The 11,667-nt window shown below is 46.0% G+C and overlaps 1 protein-coding gene across 1 annotated transcript in view; it reads left to right on the top strand.

The window, feature by feature from the left end:
* The window catches only part of LOC101644087 (pikachurin), a 208,645-nt gene that overhangs the window by 80,789 nt on the left and 116,189 nt on the right, over positions 1-11,667 (top strand). The window contains exons 2-3 of the mRNA XM_045285255.1: positions 2,674-2,783; positions 4,022-4,105. Coding sequence (XP_045141190.1) covers positions 2,674-2,783; positions 4,022-4,105 — 194 coding nt within the window. The remainder of the gene's footprint in view (positions 1-2,673; positions 2,784-4,021; positions 4,106-11,667) is intronic.

Raw genomic sequence — 11,667 nt, 5'->3', positions numbered from 1 at the left:
AGGGGAAAAATGAGGACCTAATGCCGGGGGTTTAAGTGGAGAGAAAATGTTTTGAGAATGATGAGGGCAATGAATGTACAAATGCGCTTTACATAATTGATGTGTGTATGGATTGTGATTAGAGTTGTATGAGCCCCTAATAAAATGATTTTTTTTAAAAAAAGAGAGATCAGATGAAAAAAAAAATCCAATGTATTTTCCACTGTCTTGCTTTTCATCTTTATTTCCCGGATTCATCAGGAATAGTATCAGAACTTGATCCAAACGTCTGGGATTTCATACCTGACAGTGGAGTGGTTGCATCTCCTTCTTTTGGGGGCAGTAAAAGCATCCTGGTGTTGCCAATTCAGGGGCTCTAGTGGCGAGTAGTGCATGCACTTGGGGCTGCTACCTACAAGGTCAACAGTTCAAACCCACTAGCTGCTCCATGGGAGAAAGAGGAGGCTTTCTGCGTCTATAAAGACTTACAACCTTGAAATCCAAAGGGACGGTTCTACTCTGTGCTACCGGAGCAGTATGCATCAGAACCCACTTTGTAAAAATGAGTTTGCTCGTTTTGTGTGTTCCCAGTTCAGGGAACCACATACCTTTGTCAATGCCATCAACTGAGCCCAAATCCTTAGACCATCTTGGACCCCTCTTCTCCATCATCTCCCACATCCACTCAACCATTACGGCCTGTTGACTCTCTGTGTCTCTCAAGCTGCCCGGCTCTTCTTCCCTCTCCATGCTCAGCTCCACGTCAGCCCATCAGCTCCCCTTTGAAAACGGAAGACAGTGGTTTCTCTGCCTCTGGTTTGCCCCCACGCCCCCAGTGTTGTATCTTTCTATTACTGTCAGACACCCAAACTAGTTGACATGGAGTCAACTCTAACTTGTCAGAAATAGATGGCTAGACTTTTCTTCCAATGTACCTTTGAGTGGACTCGAACCGCCAAGCTTCCGGTTAATAGTGGGTGCAGGAATTGTTTGTGCCACCTTCTCTACAGACAGAGGGCTTCCAAAATTCTAATCTGGCCATGTCACCATCCTATCTTAAGTCCTCGGTGGTCTGGCCCAGCACGATGCGGGCCCTGCCTCTCCCTCTAACCTCTCTTCCCTCACTCCCATGACCCCCTGCTCTAGCAGACCCTCTCAACTCTGGTCATGTGGACCTGCTTGTAGATTTTGGATCAGCCACCAGTGTGATCTCTTCTTGAAGTCTCTTGCCTTCCTCTCTTTGTGCGGCAAGCCTCCATCTGATTGTCTTCTCCACTTGCACCTGTCTCCTAAGAGTGTCCTTCTGGAAACATCCAAGGTGGTCTGTTCTTCATTCTCTCAGACCCTTGCTTGTTTCCTTTATAGCCTGCATGCACAACTTACAATGAGTTCATTGTCTACTCACTTTTTGTTTTACTTTGTTTGGTTTGCTTGTCCCCACCATAGAACTCCATGAAGGCCTGGATAAGACTGGCACATTCTTCATAATTGCTGTAGTGCCTGGTACCGTACTAGCACATGGGAGATCCTCAATAAAATGATTGAAGGAATGTGTCCAAAAAAGATAGCAACTGTTCTCATCCTGGGCCCCTCTTTTTGAATTAAGTCTCCATGTTGCCTAATTTCTCATCCCATCAGGGTGAGTCAGTGCCACCAAATGGCCCCATCCATGCCAACCTTGATGTTCTTCCCACCCTCTTCTAATGTCTTGTGAACTTACGTGTGATCCCATGACATTATTTTCTCATTAATATAGCCTCATTGCCTAACCTAGTGCCAAAGACATCCAACACCCAAGCCAATCACGTCACTTGGGACTCATAGCAACCCTTTCCAGGATTCTGAGGTTTGGTGAACATGGGAGCTGACAGCTTCATCTTTCTCCCTCTGAGTAGCTGGTGGGATTGAACACGTGACCTCATGTGTAGCAGTCCTATGCTTTTCCAACTGTGCCAATACAGGACCTCAAAGCTGATGTATTGAGTATAAGCCAATTTGAGTATATGAATAGAGATGCCAGTCACATAACAGTTGTTCCTGCCCGTATTACAGCAGGGCTAGATTTGAATAGTCTCGTAGACAAGCTGAAATAAAAGGCAATGTTGCTGCTGTCAGGTGGCCTCGTGTCAGTTCTGATTCATAGCAACCCTGTGTACCACCGACTGAAACACTACTTGGTCCTGTGCCATCCTCATTGTTGATATGCTTGAACCCATTGTTGTATCCACTGGGTCAATCCATTTGGTCAAGTTCTTCCCCTTTTTGACTGTCCCGTACTTTACAAAGCGCACTAACCTTCTCCAGGGACTAGTCTTTCCTGAGCACATAGCCAAAACACATGAGAAGAAGTCCAACAGCTCCTTGATGCTAAGGAGACCTCTAGCTGGACTTCTTCCAGGACAGAATTGTTCTTTCTTATCACAGCCCATACTTGCTATTCTTCGCCAGCATCATGATTCGAAATCTTAGATCTTCACTATGGATTGTCCAACTTTCATCTGCAGATGAGCCCATTGAACATACCATGGCTTGGGTCAGGCCAGGCATACCTTAGTTGTCAAAGTGCCAACCTTGCTCTTTCATATATATATATATATTCAACATTTTATACATTCGCCGATCAATTCTGTAAGCATACTTACTCAGGGCGGGATGCACGGAACTTCTAACACAAGGTTTTTCCTTTGGGTGCAGCCAAGGTGGGGCCGCCTCTCAACATCATCGTGGACACATTGAACTGCACAGCCATCCGAGTCCAGTGGAAAGTACCAAGGCATGCTGGGAGCCCCATCTCTGGGTACACTGTGAGTACCAACGTGGGGGACTTCTGCATTGAATGTGTTGGGCTAATTGTTCTTCCATTCTTGTTCTTCCTGTTTATAGCCTCTCCTCTACCAGCACTCCCGTATACCAGTTATATACATAATGTTCCTCCGTTATTCATAAGGTTTTCACATGGCTACCCCTCAGAAGAGGACAGCCATCCTTGCTTCCTAGTCTGTCTTTAATCTGGAAGTTCTGCTGAAGCCTGTTCACCATGGGTGAGTCTGCTGGCATTTGAAATACAGGAGGCATGGTTTTCGGCAATGTGGCAACACGCAAGCTACCCCAGTATGACAAACGGACAGAGCAGTGATGGATTTGTTATATCCACTTGTGTAATTGTGTACATAGTCATTAAATTTTGTCATTCTTGCTTTGTGAAACGAAAGGGGAAATAATCCCCATCCTAGGACATAAAAAAATGCCCTGGAAGTCACAGCTCTGTCAATTAGGATGAAAACATAAACCAAGTGGAGGACGTGATTTCCCCCCATCTAGTTATTCACAGTTTGATTTGTCAGATTTGGAGAACACTGGAGAAGCCTGGGAAAGAACAGAGAATCCTGGTGGCATGTCACCCCTACGACTCACCATGGAACATATGACCTAAAGGAGCCGGGCTGAGTGTAGGAGGGGACTGAGGGTGTGTGTCTACACAGCAGACGTAACAAAGGGGGGTGATTTCAGTTCACTGCAAGGTTGTGTTTGGACCAAGAGCTCTCAGGATGGTCTGTGGAGTTGCTGGGGTCTGGGAGCGATGTTAAGAGCCGGCCACACAGGACTCACATTGCTGTGGGGTCAACAACTCTGACCTAAGCTGCCCCCAGGGTGCCACAGACCACCAATCAATCCCATCTTCCTTCTCACCAAGGCCAAGGGACGTCGCCAATCACTGTGGCACAATTGTCTCTTTACTAGAAAAAGGTGTCTTTGAAATATGTCTTATCCAAGATGGGACAGGTAAAGATGACCTAAAGTTTCTATAGCTTTTGGGGGGAAAAGAAAAGCTTGGTCCACTATTTCTATCCTACTGCCCTGGTTCACATCTTCCCTCCACCTGGGCAGGCTGGTGTGCCTGGATCCCCAGTCTTGGTTGGAAGGAGGTGAGGTTTTGCCCCTCAGAACCTCCCCGTGGTTGACGGCGCAAGGAGAAGCACGTCCTTGCGTGTGCTGGAAGTGCTGGCTCTGCTTTCACCCTGGCCCTCTGCCTCTTTTTAAGGTGTTTTACTCGGAGGCGGACGCTGCTACATCTCTGCAGGAGCGGTCGCATCATGTGCCTCTCATCCACGACACACTGAGCACCGTGAGTGTTTCTGTCCAGGCTGCCCCTCAGGGGAGGAAGGAGAAAACACAACACCAAGAGCACCCAGGGGCTTGGTAGTTCAGGGGTCCTGGGGAGGCATTCTCATTTCGGAGCTGCTGGGTACGCACTAACAGTAAGGATGTGTGGATCGTCCTTCAGCGTTTACAGATGCCCTTCACGAACATTACCTCATAGCTGCCGTCTCTGCCCACAAACACGGACACCTGGAGAAAGAGTCCTGGCCAAATGATTGCATCCTTGACACAACGTCACTGTGTCAGTCTAGCACACAGGCTCAGTGTGGCTGTTAGCTTCCTTACTTGTGCCCTCCCTCTTTCCCTCCCCTCCTTCCCTCCCTCCCTCCCTCTGTCTCTCTCTCTCTTTCCTACTTCTCTTCTTCAGAGAATTCAAGTGTGATTTCACTTTTGAAATTCCGATCCATTCCATCGTGGGCTACAAATTGGGCTGCTAACTGCAAGGTCAGAAGTTTGAAACCACCATCCGCTCCACAGCAGAAAGATGCTGCCATCTCCATCCATAAAGAGTTCCAGCCTGTAAACCCACACGGGCAGCACTACTGTGTACTGTAGAGGCACTTTGTTGTTGTCTTTTTTGTTAGGTGAAGTCTAGTCTGCCCTAACTCATAGCGGCAGCATGTACAAACAGATTGAATACCACCTCGTCTAGCGCCATCTCACAATTGTTCTTATGTTTGAGCCCACTGTTGTAGCCGCTGTGTCAATCCATTTCATTGAGGACCTTCTTCTTTGTAGTTGCCCCTCCACAGTACCAAGCTTGGTGTCGTTCTCTAGGGACCAGTCTGTCCTAACAACAAGTCCAAAGTACATAAGATGAAGTCTCCAAATCCTTACCTGTGTGGAGCATTCTGGCTGTACGTCTTCCAAGACACATATTTCTTCTTTAGGCTGTCCACAGTCAGAATTGTCTCCATGGCAGTGAATTTGCCAGAAGATTGGTGGTTCAAACCTACCAGCCACTCAGAAGGAGGAAAGAATCTGCTGGCCCCCGTAAAGATTTACTTTCTATATAGTCACTACAAGTCAGAATTGACTTAAATAAAGTGGATCTACATATATGGAAAGATATACACTGTATGCATATATAAATACATATGTGAATATACAAGTATATATAGTCCTGCAGAGTCATTCTGAGTTGGAATCGATGCAATGGCAGTGGTCTTAGCAGCTCACCTGGACAGTTCTACCCTGACCGATAGAGTCTTCGTGAGTTGGATTTAACTCAGTGCCAATGAGTTTGGTTTTGAGATGTACATTTTTTGAACGGTGAAAATGGTTGACACAGTCAATGGCTAATTGGAAAGCTGGAGGTCTGAGTACACACATAGAGGCATCTTGAGAGAAAGGCTTGACCATTTACGTCTGAGAAATCAGTCCTTGAAGATCACTGCCATTGAGTCAATGTGGACTCACAGCGACCTCCTGTGGGTTCCAAGACTACACGTGTTCACGGGAGTCGAACGCCCAGTCTTTCTCCCTTGGAGCGGCTGGTGGTTTAGAGCCCCACCTGTCACCACAATATCACAGGACTCCTGGGTTCCTGAAACTCCCACAGGACACAGTAATATATCAAAATGGTGCGTATTTATTTCATAGCTATTATTTTTGTGATCCCCAAATGTTATATCGAAGTGCTTTGGGGTTCAACAGCCAACTCAAAGAAGTTTGGTGGTATATTTTAAAGTTTTTAAGGAGATCACCACCATGTGCACAAACCAGAACTACCAAATTGTGTGGATTCAACTACCGAATCCCTGGAAATATGAGGTCTTTCTTTTGGTTGAGCCGGAGCTGTCAAACACTCGCACAGACACCAAGGGGGCTGGGAACAAAGAAAGTAGAGACATCTCTGTGCTGTTTGCTGACATCAGGTAACTGGTGGATGCTGTTGGTATTCAGGGAGATCATGGTTGCCAAGCCCTTGACCTGATGTCAAAACTCGGTAAGTGCTCGGTTACCCTTCGGAATCCAAAGCTATGGGCCCGCTGTGTATCGGAGCAGGGGGAGGTGCTCTATCCGTTGATTTTAATTCTTCATGTCCCTTCTAGTTTGTTTGTTCCCCTTGCCGGGGACAAACGGATCGTGGGCAATTTTTCTACGTTTGTTTGGAACAAATGAAAGCCCTGCCTCCACCCACGATTCGGGGTCTCTTCTCAGCCCCATATTGATTTTCCTGCATCCCCCCAATACTGGGTCAGACTGAAGCAAGACATGCCATTTTGGGGTAAGCAGGGACTGCTGGGAAGACCAGGTGGAGTTCTAATCACTTAGAAATAAGCCTCTTTTATCCTCCAATGTGCCGCTTCGCCTCGCATGGTGGAGTAAGGTTAAGAGGAACAGCTTTTAAAGATTGAGGTAATTTAAGCTCTGCCTTGATACTCGGTGAAACCCATAGTAAGCAAAGTCCTTACACTAGCGAAACACCACTATTGGGGAAAATCCTGCCTCTTCTCCTTCACCCCCCCCCCATCCCTGCCCTCTTTTCCTTTTCTTACTCCCTCTAACAAGTCCCAACCCCAAAACTAAACTCTCTGTCAATTCCAGTTCATGGTGACCCCAGAGGACGGGGTAGAACTGCCCCTTATGGGGTTCAGAGGCGATAACTATTTATAAGAGTAGAAAGTCCCACTTTCTCCTCTGGCAGCGGTTCTCAACCTGTGGGTCTCGACCTCTTTGGGGTTTGAACGACCCTTTCACATGGGTCCCCCAATTCATAACAGTAGCAAAATTACAGTTATAAAGTAGCAACAAGTATCATTTTATGGTTGGGGGATTCACCACAACATGAGGAACGTTATTAAAGAGTCACGGCATTAGGAAGGTTGAGAACCACTGTCCTATCGGGTTACTGGTGGTTTCAAACTGCTGACCTGAAGGTTAGCAGACTACTGGGAACCATGCCCCTAGGGCTCCTCTAACAAGTCCCCAACTTTTCCTAGTAGACATGAGTTTCCTCTTTGCACAGTGAACAGATGCCTGGTCCCTGCTTTTCAGAGGCTCCTCTGACCGAGCGGCCCATGGTTTTTGGTGTCTAAGCATACAAGTTTATCAGAACACTAGGGGTTGAACTGTGCCTTACAAAATAGGTGTGTAAGTCCTCACCCCTTTACCTATGGTTGAGGTGCCCCGAGGCATAGTGGTTATCAGTTAGGCTGCTAAGCACCATGTCAGCAGTTCAAAACCACCAGCTACTCCTCAGGAGAAAAATGAGGCTTTCTACTCCCATAAAGAGGCACAGTCTCAGAAACCCACCGGGGAGGTTCGGTCTTGTCCTCTAGGATTCCTGTGAATCTGAATCAGCTCTATGGCTGTGAATTTGGTTTTTCTGTGTGTGTTTACCAATGGTTATTAGTCTGCTGGGAAATGGCTTTTCTTTAGATGTCAATGAGGCAGGCACACCAGTGAGGTGTGTCATAAGCCATTCTCTTTAAATATCTAAAAATAGAACAGATTGATTAATTGTGGTAGTTACATTTGTCAAGTTGAGGGTTCAATGTGTCAATTTGAGGATTCGAAGTGACGGGGTGGAGTTTAGTGTGTCAATCAGGTAGTAGCTTGATGACCTCATTTGGAGGCCCTAAGAAGATAAATAGCTCACTGGAGGCAGGGCACATACTCACTCCCTGTGATACATCCTTGTGGAGAAGACACATGGAGAGAGGCTGATGGAGCCAGACCTCTCGAGCAGGAGGAACCGCCACTGGATCCACAAGAATTCCCACCCACTGGCCTGTGATCTTCCTGTATTTGGCATCATTGCATATGTTTCGTGAGTCTGAAGAGGGCTTTATAGATTGGTATTAGACATATGGGCTAATATCAGACTTATGGACTTAATCTGGACTGGGCTGGGATGTTTTCTCGATACTCAATTGCTCTTGCACATAAAACTCTTTCTTGTACACATATGAGTGTGTCTATGAATTTGTTTCTCTAATCTACCCAGACTAACAGAGTCATCAACCAAACAAGGAGCCAAGAAACAAAAGATGAAGAAAGACGGATTCTTTCCCCAGAACCGACCAAATTGGAAAGTGTTTCCTAGTGTGGGAACCTTAGGTTTGGACTTGTCGCCCCCTGACCTGGTAGAAAATACGTTTCTGTCTGTTAAAGACACCCCAGTATTTCTGTGACCGCACCACTAGGTATCTAAGACACAAACCACAAACCCCAAATTATAATCACACCAACAAGTTGTATTTACGTTTCTCTCAGGTAAACTGTGTGGATACAAGTGGGTTGGGGTTTTATGGTGGCTTCCAAGTTCCAGGGTTCTGTCACTGTTCTATAAACAATCTGAGTCTCTTCCCCACAGTCCAGAAGGACTCACTGATATGTTCACACTCTTGCTAATAGATGGGGGATGGGGAATGGAAGCATACCCCTTTCTCTCCAGACTTTCTTTCAAGTCTCACTGGGCAGAATTTAGTCACATGGTCCTACCTAACTACAAGGGAGGCTGGGGACTCTGGTCTTCCAGTGCTCATGGTCCAACTGAAATATAGAAGCTTAAGAGTCCTGATGGCGTAGTGGTTACTAGTTGGGCTGCAAACCACAAGACCAGCAGTTCTAAACCTCCAGCTGCTCTGCAGGAGAAAGATGAGGCTTTCTACACTCATAAAGAGTTACAGTCTTAGAAGCCCACAGGGCAGTTTGATCCTGCCCTATGGGGTTATCATGAGTTAGAATCCACTCAATGACAGTGAGAGTGAGTGAGCTTCTCTTTATGAGGGTTCTGTTTTCTCCAGCTCTTAGGTGTCCTGGTGGCAGTATCAGATAAGCCATAGGCTGCTAAAAGCAATGTTGACAGATCAAATCCACCATCCACTCCTTGGTAAAAATGGAGACTATAAATATTTATAGCCTTGGAAACTCCTATAAAGGGTTGCTATGTGTTGATTGGACTCTGTGGCAGTAGATTTGTTTGTTGGTTTTTTATTGTGTCCTTAGGAAAGCCTGGTAGCCTAGTGGCTTTGAGTTTGGCTGCCATCTGAAAGGTCGGCCGTTGGAAACCACCAGCCACACTGAGGGAGAAAGATGAGCTTTGTATTCCCATAAAGGGTTACAGTTTAGGAAACTCATGGAGAAGTTCTACTTTGTCCTAGAGGGTCACTATGCGTTAGCAATGACTTGATGGCAGTGAGTTGGTTTGGGTTTAAGGAGCCCTGGTGGCACTGTCAGGAAAGCATTGCCCTACTAAATGAAAAGTTCATGGTTCAAAATCCACCTCAGCCACACCACGGCAGAAAGATGAAGCTGCCTACTTCCATAGAGAGCAAAACTTGTCTAGACATAAAAACCCTGAGGAGTAACCTGACTGTTGTACAGGGCGGCTATAAGCAGGAATCAGCTTGCTGGAAGTGGGTGGTGATGGGGAATCTACTTCTGCAAAGAAGCCCTGGGTAAGTGGTAGATGGCCAGCCCAAAGGTCTTCCGTTCAAACCCACCAGCTGTTCTGCAGGAATGAGATGTGCCCCTTTGCTGCTCTAAGATCTACAGCCTTGGGAACATTAGGAGGTAGTTCTCCTCTATTTCAAGTGGTCAGTGTGAGTTGAAATCAACAACTGGCTTTTTGGATCTACGTTTGATCTATCAGCCATTGACAATCCTGAGTCCAATTCTACGGTACCACACAAGTAGAGTAGACTCGTGAGGAACTGGCTTGGTTTGGTTTTTGATTATTATACGGGGAAAATGAAGGCCGAGGGACAATACGTCATCATGGCCAAAGATTATATTTAGACTTCTTGTGTCTGGTCCAGCAGGCCTGAAAAAGACAGTCGGGCCTCTGCAAACGAAGGTGCTCCCCTGTGAATTAGATGTGCTATGTCTGGGAGCCAGAAAATGGAAGCATATTAAGCTGTTGTGTTTTATGAGGGAAGCTAGACCCATTGCCACTCCCCAGGGTGGTTCTATAAACTCTCAGGGTCCGGATTCATCATCTGTAAAATGAGGATAAAGGACTGACCTCATAGGCCTCTGAGAGGCTTAAATGAGGCAGTGATGTGAAAGAATCTTGTAAATTCCAAAATGCTATCCACATGTGAAGGATGATGTTAACGCCCATCATAAAGGGAAGGCTGTGGTCTCTGATGATCTGGAGGGAGGCAAGGCTCCTGGGGAATAGCTCACTTAGGTGAAATTTGCTAGAACTTTCTCCTTGGTTCAATGAAACGACCAGGTCTGCTTGTCTCTTACATGCATGTAAACACACTAGCCACATGATTGCTACAAGTCTGTTGAGCAGCAAAGGAGACACATTATGGAAAGAGTTTTGCCTGTCAGAAAGAGCTAAGCAAACACAAAGCAGGGTTATTTTGCAACAAATCTTCAAATTTTGCTCCCCCGCAACAGGCAGGGAAGCAGGACAGGGAAGACTGTTAAATTCACTCTGACCTCAATTCCAAGAAAGCAATTTCACTCACTCATTCCATTTTTCACTGTCTTGTATAGAAATCACGTCCAAGAATGATAAACATTTTGACTTGTTTCCAAATGTCCACAAGCAGGGGGGGCGGGGGAAGCATTCTATCACAAAACAAAGTGCTGCTTGTTTTTTCTACTTGGAGAAAAATATAGTCAACATCTTATCTCGTTTGAGACAAGGCTAACATGTTGTTTATGAACAACTTCAGGACAGACAACCGAGGCCTTGTCGGCTTGCATGGAATTTCACTAGGGAATCCAAGAGGTAGCACCGTGTGATGGTCGATTCTACTTGGGAAGAGCGATATCAGGGGCAGAAAACCATTCAGTTGCTTCGAACTCAGAGCCATGCAACAGGATGGAACAGAGCTGCTCCTAGGGGGGTTGAGGCTACGGATCTTTGTGGAAGCAGGCTTCATCTTCTCTCTCCCAATGAGGACATAGCTGGTTGGTAACCTATTATCAATGATCAGTCCAACACTTAACCCACTGCACTTACAAGGCTCTCGTCTGAGAAAGAAGGGACCAGTAGATCACCCAACCCAGCCCCTCTTTTCAGGATCGCCACAGTCCGTTCCTGAGTCCTCACTTCTGTAAAGCCACCAGCCTCCCAACCCAGAAGATAGCGCCGACATGGGTGGGAAAGCAACCTTCTATCTCTGAGAGTGCACCCTGCGCTAGAGGGAACCCTAACTGCCACATCTAGTAGAGATAGAGACTTTGGTTTTTAATATACAATAAAAACAAATCTTGAAGTATAATTTTTCTTATTACTTTAAGGATAACTTACCATTCTGATGTGTGAACTCCTGGGTTCATAGGTAAAGTAATCATTTGATCTTGAATCATTATGACAAATATTTTTGTTGATGAGAATATTAGCGAATTATGTTTTTCCATGTGCATTTCCAATGGTTGTTGGGCTTTGGAGTCATAAGCGGGATTCAAATCCTACCTTTGCCACTTACTCAGTATGAATGTATGTCCTTGGGCAAATCATTAACTCTTCAGAGCTTTGGTTTCTTCCCAGTGAATGAGAATATGAGTGACGTTACTTCATAGGTGTGCAGGAGGTGAGGTATACATTTCTCAAGC

This window comes from Echinops telfairi, unplaced genomic scaffold (genome assembly GCF_000313985.2).
Source record: "Echinops telfairi isolate 266 unplaced genomic scaffold, ASM31398v2 ScPeMD7_7469;HRSCAF=8507_1, whole genome shotgun sequence".
Classification (NCBI taxonomy): Eukaryota; Metazoa; Chordata; class Mammalia; order Afrosoricida; family Tenrecidae; genus Echinops; species Echinops telfairi.
The sequence above is the reverse complement of the archived record's forward strand: the minus strand, read 5'-3'. Positions and strand labels throughout refer to the sequence as shown.